The 15,222-nt window shown below is 46.4% G+C and overlaps 2 protein-coding genes across 3 annotated transcripts in view; one reads left to right on the forward strand and one right to left on the reverse strand.

Moving 5' to 3' along the window:
- The window catches only part of PGAM1 (phosphoglycerate mutase 1), a 7,817-nt gene extending 6,806 nt beyond the window's left edge, over positions 1–1,011 (forward strand). Inside the window, 1 exon segment of the mRNA XM_017880083.1 lies at positions 676–1,011. Coding sequence (XP_017735572.1) covers positions 676–845 — 170 coding nt within the window. The 3' untranslated portion in view covers positions 846–1,011.
- A 3,399-nt stretch (positions 1,012–4,410) lies between these two features.
- EXOSC1 (exosome component 1) lies at positions 4,411–15,160 on the reverse strand. 2 transcript variants are annotated; one of them, XM_017880095.1, is made up of 8 exons: positions 15,090–15,160; positions 14,867–14,982; positions 12,011–12,085; positions 9,345–9,433; positions 6,915–6,948; positions 5,947–5,997; positions 5,434–5,518; positions 4,411–4,804 (listed from the first exon to the last, which is right to left on the reverse strand). In XM_017880095.1, exons 1-8 carry the CDS (start codon positions 15,118–15,120, stop codon positions 4,698–4,700), a joined length of 588 nt encoding a protein of 195 aa, XP_017735584.1. In that variant the 5' UTR covers positions 15,121–15,160; the 3' UTR covers positions 4,411–4,697. The 2 variants fall into 2 exon arrangements, with proteins under 2 accessions (XP_017735584.1, XP_017735589.1); XM_017880100.1 differs by having other exon boundaries at positions 6,908–6,948; positions 15,090–15,152.
- Between the last annotated feature and the right edge of the window lie 62 nt (positions 15,161–15,222).

The following is a 15,222-nucleotide window of genomic DNA, read 5'->3' on the forward strand; positions in this document are numbered from 1 at the left end:
AGGGAAAAAACCCCCCCCAAAAAAAAAAAAAAAAAAAAAAAAAAGAAAAGAAAAATGAAAAATTAGCTTGGTGTGGTGATGCTCACCTGTAGTCCCACCTACTCAGGAGGCTGAGGTGGGAGATTGCTTGAGCCCAGCAGTTAGAGGTTATAGTGAGGTATGATTGTGCCACTACATTCTAGCCTGGGAGTAAGACTGTCTCTCAAAAAAAAAAAAGGGAAAACATATATAAAATATTCTCCTTAGTCACAACCAGGCACAACTTTATACAAGAATCTCAATTTGCATCTTAAATTATTTCCTCCCTGAGTACCTAGAGGCCTGTGTGTGCTAATTTTTGGTTGGATGGACTATATGGGATATTTGAGACGTGTACAGTCTTGCTTCACTGTGGGCTTCTAGACCTCACTTTGGTAGATAGATACCTGGCCATACACCTTGCTGTAGTTTGTTGGTGGTCTATCTTGTATACCTTTTCTTGCTTTTCAGTTTAATGGCTGAGAAATAAGTATGGCGGGGGCCATTCCCTGGGTTCAGAACTACTATAAAGATCAGAAAGGGTGTCTTATTTTAATTTCTGTCAAAGTCCTTTGTACCCTGGAGGACAAAAGAGTACACCTGAAGGGGTGATGTGAATTTATGTCTTGTGTGGCTGATGATGGTGGCTGTTTTCAGGTCTCTCTGAAGAGGCTATCATGGAGCTGAACCTGCCGACTGGTATTCCCATTGTCTATGAATTGGACAAGAACTTGAAGCCTATCAAGCCCATGCAGTTCCTGGGGGATGAAGAGACGGTGCGCAAAGCCATGGAAGCTGTGGCCGCCCAGGGCAAGGCCAAGAAGTGAAGGCCAGCCAGGAGGATACTGTCCCCAGGAGCACCCTCCCCTGCCTGTCTTGTCCCTCTGCCTCTCCCACCTGCACATGTCACACTGACCACATCTGTAGACATCTTGAGTTGTAGCTGCCAGGATGGGGACCTGGTCGCTCCCATTTTCATTTTAGCCATTTTGTCTTCTGCAACCCACTCCCTTCGTACAGTCTAGTCAGAATAGCCACCTTCTAGAGCATAGGTTCTCAGTCCAAGCGTGGAAAGCTCCCCTTATCCAAACAGAGTTTAAAGGATAGTAACTTGTGGGTTTTGCGAGTCTTGTTTACCTATAGGACTGTGGGGGAGGAACCATGCCCTAAGCCATGACCACTATGCGGAGAAAGCAAACAGAGCCTGACTGTCCCCAGGAGCGCAGTCCCTTGCTCTTCTGCAGTCAGGCCACTGCTTGGGAGCTCTAGTCATTCCAGTGAGGATGAATGTAACCATGCATGGTGAATGGTGACGGTGTTTCCTCCCTGACCTAGAGAACCTGGCTCTAGAAGTTGGGATCAATCCTGAATTTAGTTTATGTGTACATTTACTTTTATTAAAAAAGTATAGTATTATATAAATAATACAAACAGTAACCTCTTCTGGGTTCTTGTGGCGGTTGAAATAGTTCCACATTGTGTCATTCAGAAAATAAGCCATTCTCATACCAGTATGGGACAGTTCCTTGACCTCTGATGGCAGGGAGTGCTCCTGCTGTGTGTGTTAGAATCCCTTCCTGCCTTGTTTCATGGCAGTGAAACGACCCTTGGTCCTCTCCAAGTGTCTTTCACTGATTTCCGAATCGTTCTAGTTGCTTGGCTCTGCCACATGGGTCCAGTGTTCACCTGAGCATAAGTGTACTAAATCCTTTTTCCAGATCAGTATAATAAAGGAGTGATGTGCAATAGTTTCTTGTGTGATGTGGAAGAGCTTATCTGAGGAAACCTTAGCATTTAACTTGAAATGTCTCCTACTACCCTAGTCCTTGTGTGGCAGTTTGTTTTAGGACACCCAGTCACAACTTTACATGGTTGGTCCAAAAATGACACATCTCCCTGGGCTTCTCATGTCAGCCTGGTGAGCTGAGGTGGTGGTAGGAGGCCCTCCTGGCCACGCCCTCCGTTCATGTTGCCCCCCTGCAGCTCTTGCTTGGTGCTCCCCTGACTGGAAAGTCACATTCTGAAACTCCATTGTATCCTCTTGAGAGTAAATAAAGTCTGCTGGGTTTTTTTTTTTATCTTTTTGAGACAGTCTCGCTCTGCCGCCCAAACTTCAGTGCAGTGGCATAATCTCAGCTTAGTGCAGCCTCTGCCTCCAGGGTTCAAGCAATCCTCCCGCCTCAGCCTCCCAAGTAGCTGGGACCACAGGCTTGTGCCACTATGCCTGCTTAATTTCTGTATTTTTAGTAGAGACGGGGTTTTGCCAAGTTGCCCAGGCTGGTCTCGAACCAGTTTTGGCCTCCCAAAGTGCTGTGATTACAGGTGTGAGCCACCGTGCAGGCCTCAGAATTTTTTAACCATTTACTGTTACCAACTTGAAAACTTAAAGATGACCTCAAAAAGTGACTTAGTGCAGTGGAAAGGAGTATAATTACATTATAAACACAACTGCCTTCTCCTTTGAAAAGATCACTGGAATACAAGAAATCCCATAAAGCTGGAGAAAGAACATTCCCTTTTCCTTCTGGTGGGAGCAAGTAACACCCTCCATCTGTTGAGCTCCTAATGCTTCTCTGCCACCCACTGGATGAGGGATATTACATACGTTAGCTCTAATCTTAACCCACGAAAGGGCTGGTAACTCCTGTTTAAGGAAGAGGAAACAGGCCCAAAGAAACATGTAAAAAGCACCAAATGTCACACCACTTGGTACTGGGGCTGGGATGGGTATTACTAGTTCAAGCAAATCAAGGTTCTATGATTTAAATACTTTCAAGCATCTTGCTTTTCAATTTTAGATTTTCATTTGACCTACACAATAACCTTGAGTAATTTCAGTCTCCAAGAGGCTGGTGGAATGTTACTTTCCTAACCTGTGCAGAATCCTAGACCAGAAGCTGGTAATTTTGGCCAGCACAGCGGCACACACCTGTAATCCCAGCACTTTGGGAGGCTGAGGATCACTTGAGGCCAGGAGTTTGGGACTGGCCTGGGCAACATAGCAAGACCTGGTCTCTACAAAAAAAATTAGCCAGGCATGGTGGTACGTGCCTGTAGTCCCAGCTACTCAGGGGACTGATGGGTGGGAATTACCTGAGTCCAGGAGTTTGAGGCTGCAGTGAGCTATGACTGCACCACTGTGCTCCATCCTGGGTGACATTCTGAGGCCCTGTCTCTTTAAAAATTGCATGTACAACAAAAACACCAAGGCCAGGCATGGTGGCTGATGCCTATAAGCCCAGTACTTTGGGAGGCCAAGGCAGGTGGATCACCTGAGGTCAGGAATTCAAGACCAGTCTGGCCAACATGGTGAAACCTCATCTCTACCAAAAGTTAGCTGGGCGTGGTGGCGCATGCCTGTACTCCCAGCTACCGGGAAGGCAGCAGCTGCAGTGAGTTGAGATCGCGCCACTGCACTTCAGCCTAGGTAACAGCAAGACTCTGTCTCAAAAACAAAAAACAAAACCTGGATGTGGATCTACAATCTCAATCTCGGTAAAATTTTCAATTAAAGAAACCCTAACGTTCAAGGTTAGGAAGCAGAGGATAGAAACTAAGGTGGGTTGATTCTAAAGCTCACATTATGCACTGTCACTAATACTGAAGATATGGGTTTGAGTAACATCTCAAGAAGTGACATCTCAAGAATCGTATTTTGTCGGCAACCTCTCCATGCTTAACTTTCATCCCTTCCTCATCCCCAAACTTAGGCCTTCATTTCTGCTTCTGTACTTAGCCTGGGCTTGTCTCTCTGCCTTGAATATATTCACTTACTTATGTTCTTTAATTTATTTTTATCTCATGTCACTAATCCTTTCCTGGCCACCTCATATGACAGTACTCTGTCCCACTTTTCAATTCAGATTTAACATTTCCTGGAGTACCCACTATATCAGTAATGTGTATCAAATACTTTTAGACATGTTACTTATTTTTTTTGAGACAGAGTCTCGCTCTGTTGTCCGGGCTGGAGTGCAGTGGCACAATCTCGGTTCACTACAACTTCCATGTCCAGGGTTCAAGCAATCTTCCTGCCTCAGCTTCCCAAGTAGTTGGGATTACAGGCATGTGCCACCACGCCCGGCTAATTTTTGTATTTTTAGTAAAGACGGGGTTTTACCATGTTGGCCAGGCTGGTCTCGAACTCCTGACTTCAACCTGACTCGGCCTCCCCAAGTGCTGGGATTTACAAGCATGAGCCACCACGTCCGCCTCACATGCTATCTGTATCACGTGTCCTCAAATTTTCATTAAACCATAATGTACCTGAATGAAGGGGATGTATGTAAAGCACTTGACTCAGTGCCTAGCACAGTGAGTACTCAATAAGCAGAAGTACTGAAATGTCCTGACACCATTTAGATGTCTTTCTCTGCTTAAGACAACATAACATCCTTTTAGTAAAAAAGTTTTATCATAACAAAAAATATGTATTTATAAGGACTGTCGGGGGGATAGGCTATTTCCAATATCACAGTTTGTTTGTTGGTGCCTTGAAAAGGTAAGTTTTATTACTCAAGAGAATGAAATCCACTGATAGGTTCACAGAAACGTGTTCCATCTACAGCGTAAGTTTCTGGCAGATTTTTCTGTAAGTGGCTGTTGGCCAACGCCAGGCAGCATCTGGGTGTTATACTCAGGAACAGCTTACCCCCTTCCATGGGGTAAAAAGTGGCTTCTTAGGTCTGCAAGAATTCAGGTTGTACTCGGGCTACTTTCCGGAATTCTTTAGTGTGGGTCTTAGGGCACTGCATCTCACACCAGCTGATGGGAACCATCTGGATACCTGCAAGGGAAAAGCTGGTGGAGCCCAGACCCCAAAGATTTGCCTGGGACTCCTCTTTTATGCTGGGTATGAAACTGAAGTGCCACCAAGCTTCCTACTGAACCTCAACTCATAAAGAAAAAACTTTGTTCTACTGACTTACGGAGTCCCGTTTCCTTGGATTTATATAAGGAGAATCAGGCTGGGTGCGGTGGCTCACACCCACAATCCCAGCACTTTGGGAGGCCAAGGCGGGCAGATCATTTGAGGCCAGGAGTTTGAGACCAGTCTGGCCAACATGGCGAAACCCCGTCTCTACTAAAAATACAAAAATTAGCTAGGTGTGGTGGCATGTGTCTGTAATCCCAGCTACTTGGGTGATGAGAATTGCCTGAACCCAGGAGGTGAAGGCTGTGGTGAGTGGAGATCGCACCACTGCACTCCAGCCTCCTTGACACAGCGAGACCCAGTCTCAAACAACCACCACCACCAGCACCAAGCAAAAAAGAAAAAAAAAAATCATTCAAATCTCAGAAGGAAATATCTATAGCCATACTGCTTCCCAGATAAGGGAAACCAGGAAAAACAATGGATTAATCCCAAACCATAGCTCCAGGGAAAGTAAGGATGTGGAAGCAAGGCCATCTCACCTGACTCACTGTGGGCTACCACCACTCCCAGCTCGTTCTCGGCAGTGGTTAGCAGGTAGTTGGACTGTGCATCACCTAAGGAGATCTAGTCACATAACACTGAAGGAAAATGAGGAGTTAGAAGTCTTCCCCCAACCGTAGCCACCTGAGTTGTTTTTCTACTTTCTCTGTTTTGTTTTTTTGAGACGGAGTCTCGCTCTGTTACCCAGGCTGGAGAGCAGTGGCGCGATCTCAGCTCACAGCAACCTGTGCCTCCAGGGTTCCAGCAGTTCTCCTGCCTCAGTTTCCCGAGTAGCTGAGATTACAGCCATGTGCCACCACGTCCAGCTAATTTTTTATTTTCAGTAGAGACAGGGTTTCACCATGTTGGGCCAGGCTGGTCTCGAACTCCTGACCTCAGGTGATCCACCCGCCTTGGCCTCCCAAAGTGCTGGGATTACAGGCATGAGCCACCACGCCCAGCCTCCATCTCTTTTGACAAAAAAACAGAAGTCTGCTGGGAATAAAGGATACCACTTTGGCCAAGACAATGTCACCTGGGCGGAAACTCTTATAAATTTCAACCTGTAAAGAAAGAACAGGAATGGTAAGTAAAAGTTCTAGACTGGGTCTATATGAAACTGTGAACCCTTCTGGTAAAGCCAGTCTACTTTCTAATCCTGGAGGGTAGAAATCATCATTACTCATGTCAAGTCAACAACTTTTAATTGCTTCTATAGTATTATCATACAAATGAAAAGTTTTTTTTTTTTTTTTTTTTTGAGATGGAGTCTCGCTCCGTTGCCCAGGCTGGAGTGCAGTGGTACAATTTTGGCTCACTGCAACCTCCACCTCCCGGGTTCAAGCGATTCTCCTGCCTCAGCCTCCTGAGTAGCTGGGATTACAGGCGTGCAGCATGACGCTGGCTAGTTTTTGTATTTTTAGTAGAGACAGGGTTTCACCATGTTGGTCAGACTGGCCTTGAACTCCTGACCTCGTGATCTACCCGCCTTGGCCTCCCAAAAAGCTGGGATTACAGGTGTGCACCACCGCACCTGGCCCTTTTTTGTTAAGAGGTAGAATCCCACTGTGTCACCCAGGTTGGAGTGCAGTGATGCAATGGTAGCTCACTGCAGCCTTGGACTGCTGGACCAAGGGATCCTCCTGCCTCAGCCTCCCAAGTAGCTAGGACTACAGGTTCGTGCCACCACATAACCTCAAACTCCTGGGCTCAAGCAATCCTCCAGCCACATCCTCTCAAGCAGCTGGGACTACAAGCATGAGCCACCATGCCCGCTAATTTTAATTTTAAAATTTTGTAGAGACAGGGTCTCACTGTGTTGCCAGGGCTGGTCTTGAAGTCCTGGACTCAAGTGATCCTCCCGCCTCAGCCTCCCAAAGTACTGGGATTACAGGTGTGTGCAACCATGCCTGGTCTGAGATAATACTTTCAAGGGACTGAGATTTGTAAAGCCGTTAAAAAAAGAGAACCAACCAACAACCTTGTCTTTTTCAGTTGCTCGGACATCTTCCTTGCTATAAAAAAAGAATTAACAGAAAGATTAATTATCTGTGAGAAATAATTTTTTTTTTTTTTTTTTTTCAAGACAGAGTCTCCCTCTGTCACCCAGGCTGGGGTACAGTGGCACGATCTCGGCTCACTGTAACCTCCGCCTCCTGGCTTCAGGCATTTTTCTTGCCTCAGCCTCTCAAGCAGCTGGAATTACAGGCATGTGCCACCACGCCCTGCTAGTTTTTGTATTTTTAGTGGAGATGGGGTTTCACCACGTTGGCCAGGCTGGTCTTGAACTCCTAACCTCAGGTGATGTATCCGCCTCAGCTTCCCAAAGTGCTGGGATTACAGGCATGAGTCACCTTGCCCAGCCTGTGAGAAAGAATTATTCTGTAGATTCCTAGTAAATAAAGAGCTACAAGAACAGACAGAACAAGTCTTTTTTCTTTTTTTTTTGAGACGGAGTCTCGCTCTGCCACCCAGGCTGGAGTGCAGTGGCCGGATCTCAGCTCACTGCAAGCTCCGCCTCCCGAGTTCACGCCATTCTCCTGCCTCAGCCTCCCGAGTAGCTGGGACTACAGGCGCCCGCCAGGTCGCCCGGCTAGTTTTTTGTATTTTAGTAGAGACGGGGTTTCACCATGTTAGCCAGGATGGTCTTGATCTCCTGACCTCGTGATCCGCCCGTCTCGGCCTCCCAAAGTGCTGGGATTACAGGCTTGAGCCACCGCGCCCGGCCAGAACAAGTCTTAATTGGGACCCAGATGCTACTCAGGGGAGCAGGGTGGAGAGCAGATCAGATTTGGCAAGAAAGGATAAGGAGTTTTGTTGCCTCAGGGCTCGAACAGAAGCACTATAGCAGGGGTCCCCAACTTCTGGTGGCCTGTTAGGAACCGGGTTGCACAGAAGGAAGCGAGTGGCAAGCAAGCTTCATCTGTATTTACAGCTGCTCCCCAATCGCATACATTACTGCCTGAGCTCCGCCCCTGTCAGATCAAAGTGGGCATTAGATTCTCATAGAAGTATGAACCCTATTGTGAACTGTGCATATGAGGGAGCTAGGCTGCCCACTCCTTATGAGAATCTAATGCCTGATGATCCGTCACTGTCTCCCATTGCCCCCAGATGGGACCATCGAATTGCAGGGAAAGAAACTCAGGGCTCCCGCTGATTCTGTATTATGGTGAGTTGTAAAATTATTTCATTATATATTACAGTGTAATAATAATAGAAATAAAGTACACCATAAATGTAATGCACTTGAATCATTCTGCAACCACTCCCACCACAGTCTGTGGAAAAACTGTCTTCCAAGAAACTGGTACCTGGTGCCAAGAAGCTTGGAGATTGCTGCACTACAGAACCACATCAAATCCTGAGGCTGGAAAGGACCTCAAAAGTTAGATGATCTGCCTGGCAAGAAATGTTTGTCCTTTCTCAAGGAAGCCACAGGAAATCACCGTCTCACTCACAAATCTTTTTAATGTTTTATAACCTCTGAGTTCAATCTATATTAAATTTTTTAAAAAGTGCTTCCTAAAATGCCTTCCACTTTGGTTTGAGTCATCCTGACACTGCTAAACTTCAACTTCACTCAATTCTTTTTGCTTTACTTTTCATTTATTTATTTGTTTTTTGAGACAGAATCTCACTTTGTCACCCAGGCTGGAGTGCAGTGGTACAAACTCAGCTCACTGCAACCTCCGCCTCCTAGGCTCAAGTGATCTTCCCACTTCAGCTTCACAAGTAGCTGGGACGACAGGTATGCACCACCATGCCCAGCTAATTTTTTTTTTTTTTTTTTAAGAGATGGAGTCTCGCCGTGTACCCTGTGCTGGAGTGCAGTGGTGTGCTCTTGGCTCACTGCAACCTCTGCCTCCCGGGTTCAGCCTCCTAAGTAGCTGGGATTACAGGCACACGCCACCATGTCCGGCTAGTTTTTGTATTTTTAGTAGAGACAGGGTTTCACCATATTGGCCAGGCTGGTCTCAAACTCCTAACTTTGTGATCCGCCCACCTCGGCCTCCCAAAGTGCTAGGATTACAGGTGTGAGCCACTGTGCCCGGCTAATTTTTGTATTTTTTACAGAGACGGGGTTTCACCATGTTGGCTAGGCTGGTCTCAAACTCCTGATCTCAGGACATCCACCCGCCTCAGCTTCCCAAGGTACTAGGATTACAGGCATGAGCCACTGTGCCCAGCCTTTGCTTTACTTTTAAACCCTCTCTTGTTAATATTTTCCTTTTGTCCTAGCTCATCCACGTATTTTTGGATACTATTAGGGGAGAATCAAAGCACAAAGAAGAAAGAAAATGGGCAAGAGAAAAATAGGAATTGTAACTGTTGCTCAAAATTCTGGTGTCCTAGTCTATCCTAATCTTATTGCAGTTGCTAAGGCATACGTGACAAGGATACTTCTTACCGGATAGTTCCTCGAAAAGAGTTCTTAAGTGGCATGGACCCCACATATAGGATGTGTACTTTGGCAAAGCGTGAATTGATACTAGAGACCTGTGGAATTGAGAAAAGATCAGCATCAGAGTATAAGCAGTTGTCAGCTCAAGGAAGCAGCAACAAACTGGGGATTACTAGGACTTCAATGCAAGCAACCCTACTAAGTAGAGAATTTAAGACAAGTTAACTCCTACTTCTCTGCATAAGTGACATATGTAAAGGGGAATAAGAGCCACTCTGGCCACTTGATAGAGTTACCCTGGGAAACAAAGATGGTATGGGTTTTTTTTTTTTTGAGACAGAGTTTCGCTCTTGGCGCCCAGGCTGGAGTGCAATAGCGCGATCTTGGCTCACCGCAACCTCTGCCTCCCGGGTTCAAACAATCCTCCTGCCTCAGCCTCCTGAGTAGCTGGGATTAAAGGCATGCACCACCATGCCTGGCTAATTTTGTATTTTTAGTAGAGACAGGGTTTCTCCATGTTGGTCAGGCTGGTCTCGAACTCCTGACCTCAGGTGATCCACCTGCCTCGGCCTCCCAAAGTGCCGGGATTATAGACGTCAGGCACCGCACCTTGCTGTTTTTTTTTTTTTTTTTTTTTTTGAGACAGAGTCTCGCTCTGTCACTCAGGCTGGAGTGCAGTGGCACGATCTCGGCTCACTGCAAGCTCTGCCTCCCAGGTTCATGCCATTCTCCTGCCTCAGCCTCCCCAGCAGCTGGGACAACAGGCGCATGCCGCCACGCCTGTCTAATTTTTTAGTAGAGACAGGGTTTCACCATGTTAGCCAGGATGGTCTCGATCTCCTGACCTTGTGATCTGCCCGCTTCGGCCTCCGAAAGTGGTGGGATTACAGGCGTGAGCCAACACTCCCGGCTGTGTTTTTTTTAGTCTTTTCACAACTTGCCCTTCAGAGAGGTATAGATTTTTTAAAGTATAGATGGCTAACATTGGAGAAAAAAAAAAGGCTGGACACAGTGGCTCATGCCTGTAATCCCAGCACTTTGGGAGGCTGAGGTGGGCACATCACTTGAGGTCAGGCACTCGGGACCAGCCTGGCCAACCTGGTAAAACCCCATCTGTACTAAAAATACAAAAATTAGCCAGGCGTGGCAGCATACGCCTATAATCCCAGCTACTCGGGAGGCAGAGGCAGTAGAATCGCTTGAACCCAAGAGGTGGAGGCTGCAGTGAGCCGAGATCGTGCCACTGCACTCCAGCCTGGGTGACAGAGCAAGGCCCTGTCTCAAAAAAAAAAAAAAAAAAAAAAATCTAAAAAGGAAAAAAATCAAGGAATGCCAGAAAATAAAAGTCTTTTGCTTCTCTGCAGAAAAAGGTCTCAGCTTCAGATGTTCAAAAATAGGCTTCCCAATCATCCTCTGGCATCCCTGTTTCCCAGACACAGGTAGAAACTCTGTATTCAGAGAATTAGCTCAGTGAAGGAACTATGCATGCCTGCTCTTGGCTGCCTTATTATTCTAGAAATCTGTAGACCAGCACAGTCCAATAAAACTTTCTGTAGTGACAGAAAAGTCATGTGCTGACCAGTATAGCAACCACTAGCCACAAGTGCTATTGAGTACTTGAAATGTGGCTAATGTGACTAAAGAAACCAATTTTATTTTATTTTTGAGAGACAGAGCCTTGGAGTGATCATGGCTCACTGCAGCCTCAACCCCCTGGGCTCAAGCGATCCTCCTGCCTCAGCCTACCAAGTAGCTGGGACCACAGGCACGTGCTACCATGCCTGGCTAATTTTTTATTTTTTTTTTTATTTTTGTTTTTCAGACAGAGTCTCACTCTGTTGTCCAGGCTGGAGTGCTGTGACATGGACTCATTGCAACCTCGGCCTCCCGGGTTCAAGCAAATCTCCTGCCTCAGCCTCCCGAGTAGCTGGGATTATAGGCATGTGCCACCACATTGAGCTAATTTTTGTATTTTTAGTAGAGATGGGGTTTCACCATGTTAGCCATGAGTGGCCAGGCTGGTCTCGAACTTCTGACCTCAGGTGATCTACCCACCTCGGCCTCCCAAAGTGCTGGGATTATAGGCGTGAGCCACAGTGCCCAGCAATTTTTGATTCTTTTTGTAGAGATGAGGTTTCACTATGTTTCCCAGGTTGGTCTTGAACTCTGGGTTGAAGCAATCCTCCTGCCTCGGCCTCTTTTTTTCTTTTTTTTTTATCCTTTGAGACAGAATTTCGCTCTGTTGCCCAGGCTGGAGTGCAGTGGCGCAATCTCAGCTCACTGCAAGCTCCGCCTCCCGGGTTCACGCCATTCTCCTGCCTCAGCCTCCCACATAGCTGGGACTACAGGTGCCCGCCACCATGCCCTGCTCATTTTTTTTGTATTTTTAGTAGAGATGGGGTTTCACGGTGTTAGCCAGGATGGTCTCAATCTCCTGACCTTGTGATCAGTCCCCCTTGGCCTCCCAAAGTGCTGGGATTACAGACATGAGCCACCGCACCCAGCCTGCCTTGGCCTCTTAAAGTGCAAGAATTACCAGTGTGAGCCATTGTGCCCCGCCAGAAATAAATTTATGTAGCTTGTGGCTATCATACTGGACACTGCAGTTCTGGCATGGTCATGATTTCAGCATTGAATGGGCGTTCTAAGCATGGAAGTTAGGATAAACTTACCTTACAGGTTACAATAGCTCCCACATCTGGCAGTAACTGGGACTCTGTTTCTCTCACTACAGACACCACAGGAAGCTACAGAGGGAACAAGAAAAAACTGAAATGTCCTGGCTAACCCTTGGGTCAAGGCATTTGTGTCTTGAGAGTAATATAGGAATGTCTTGGTACACAGGTGAGAGCTGGAGTATGGATTCATTTATAGCCCAGAGCAGAAGGCCTTAGAAATTTTAGGAAATAGGAGGACCAGGGGGCTACAGAATGCTGCTAGAAGATGTAAATCTCTAAACTTCTTTTTTTTGTTGTTGTTGGAGATGGAGTCTTGCTCTGTTGCCCAGGCTGGAGTGCAGTGGCACATTCTCGGCTCACTGCAAGCTCCACCTCCCAGGTTCACGCCATTCTCCAGCCTAAGCCTCCCAAGTAGCTGGGACTACAGGCACCCACCACCATGCCTGGCTAATTTTTTTGTAGTAAATCGCTAAACTTCCAATAAGTTTTTTGGTGATTCTCTCGGAATTTCTTGGTATACAACTATATTGCCTATAATCATTGACAATTTTACTTTTTTTGGGTTTTTTTTTTGAGGTGGAGTTTCACTCTTGTTGCCCAGGGTGGAGTGCAATGGTGCCATCTCGGTTCACTGCAACCTCCACCTCCTGGGTTAAAGTGATTCTCCTGCCTCAGCCTCCCGAGTAGTTGGGATTACAGATGCCTGCCACCACGCTCGGGTAATTTTTTGTATTTTTAGTAGAGATGGGGTTTCACCATGTTGGTCAGACTGGTCTCGAACTCCTGACCTCAGGTGATCAACCCACCTTGGCTTCCCAAAGTGCTGGGATTACAGGCGTGAGCCACTGTCCGGCTGACAATTTTACTCTTTCCTCCAAAGTTATACTGCTTCTTTCTGTTTCTTATTTTACTGCATAGGCTGAAATTTCCACAGAAATGTTACATAATAGTGGCTACGCTTGTTGTAAGTGAATACTTGCAGAGTTTTCTTTGAGCATGGTATTGGCTGTTGGTATGAGACAGATATTTTGAGCCTCATCTTTTAACAATCTCTCCGTTGCTCACGATGCTTCAGCTCTCCTGGCCTTCTTTCAGTTTCCCAACTTACTAAATTCTTCCCACTTTCAGATCTCTCTTCAACCTATTCTTTCTGCCAGAACTGCAGTTTCTCCACCCACCTGACTCTAACCTACTCTTTAGATGATTCAGCTTCAATGTCACTTCTGCTGACTAGGATGGGTTTGCCTGTTACATGTTCTCAAGGTGCCCTATTGTAGGGGCCATTGAAAATAATATGCTGAGAATGGATAAGGCTCAAGGACAGTATCTCTAGCTAGTTGCACTTTCCATGAACTTCAGTAGTCAAGGATACTATCTGTAGTTGAACTTTTAATGAACTCTAGTAGGCGCCAAAAGGCAGACAAAATAAGAAAGAACTTAGAAACAAAGAACTAAGCAGTAGGTTATATTTGGGTGCAGAAAGTTTGTTTTGTATTATGTCATTTTACTGACGTGGGATTTGTGGGGTATAAATAAAGTGAGGCGGAGGCCCTAGGGGCGGCCGCCATGTTCTCTGTTTGTCTTTGTCTTTCGTGTCTGTGTCTGTTCATTCTCCACTACCCCCGGCACGGGCCTCAAGACCTGTAATATTCTTTCAAAGCAGCCACCACGTAACCATATGCTCATTTGAGCATTTATTTGTTTACAATTTGTGTCTGTGTCCTTTGATAGCAGAAACCAAGTCAGCGCTGCGCTGACACATGAAAATACTCAAGTGATATCTATGAAATGAACAAACTCAGGACTGTTAAGGACATTCCCAACAATGACTGAATAGAAAGCCCCTTGAGTCAGACAGCTTAAGTTACTTACTCAAAGCAGAATCGAGGTCAAGTTAGCCAGAACCTAACAGTTCTAATTCTGAATCCTCTTTCTACTGTGCTCCTTCAAATATTGCTTATATGATCCTGAGCTAATCCTGGATCAATCTCTAAAACTAGAAAGGTAGGTATTACTAATTCAACAAACATTTATGGAGGAGCTGCTTTGTGCTAGATACTGATGGTATGGTGGTAGCGCCTGCACTCGTGGAACTTAGATTTACGCAAGGGAGAAGTCTAGTGGGAAACATACCTGAGTGTCTAATCATATGCTGACATAAGTGCTTGGAAGAAAAGGGACAGAGTTTTTTGTGAGTCTTTAACAAAACAAACAAAAACAAAACATCCCACAAAACTCCTTTCCTCAATTAGTGGGTCCAGAAGGGCTTCTCTGAGGTGATAATACAGAAGCTATCTAACGGAGGTAGGAATTAAACAGGCCTAGGAAGACAGAAGCGTTCCAGATAGATGGCATGTTACAAAGGCTCTGTAGCAGGAGAAAGCTTGGCGCATTACCGACACTGAAAGAAGCTAGTGTGTTATAAATTTTTTTTAAAAGGGCAAGCCAAGACTGTGATTATAACTTTTACAAATAGAAAAGACTGTCTGATTAGATTGCGTCAGTGAGGTGGAGATAGTGGCACTAGATAAAGCCGGAGAGGGAAGCAACATTCATACAGTATACAACTCACTGCTGGGCTGAGCTGGGCTGGGTTACTAAGTTCGCACCTGCTTTTGTCCCAAGCTCCCTCCCCAAGGGTCAGCAGCACAACCAAGCGAGATCAACACAACTAGTGTGTGGTGGCTAAGTGCACAACAGCGGCGATACGGCTAGAAGAAACTAAGAGACCAACATTGTACCACTAAGGCTCTAAAGACGCGTCCGCAGTGCCCATGCCTAAAGACTGGAACTCAAGGGCAGCCTAAGGGAAAAACAGGGAGAGAGGAGATGGCATGCCGTTTCCTTTACCGCGCCGTTCTCGCTGCTCTTCATCAGGCAGCCGGCAAGCGACGAAAAGATGTAGCCGTGGCGGGTGTAGGTGCCGCTGCCCGGGCTGCCCTCCTCCAAGTTACACAGACGTTCGCCTGCAGAAAAAATGCTGCATCGGTCACGGGCCCCCAGAAACTGCAGGCCGTCCAGCCTTCTTGCTTCGGCCCCTATCCAGGACTCTGTACGGGAAGCGCTCACTTACCGGGGATACAGTATCTCACAGGTGGTGCCATGATTGCCGCTGTCCCAAAACCCGGATGAAAACGAAGTCGATTTCTCATTGGCCAAACTCAGGCACAGTTCCGCAGTAAGACAAGCGTCAATTGGTGTTCTTT

The sequence above is a fragment of the Rhinopithecus bieti genome, unplaced genomic scaffold, assembly GCF_001698545.2.
Source record: "Rhinopithecus bieti isolate Rb0 unplaced genomic scaffold, ASM169854v2 scaffold_425, whole genome shotgun sequence".
Classification (NCBI taxonomy): Eukaryota; Metazoa; Chordata; class Mammalia; order Primates; family Cercopithecidae; genus Rhinopithecus; species Rhinopithecus bieti.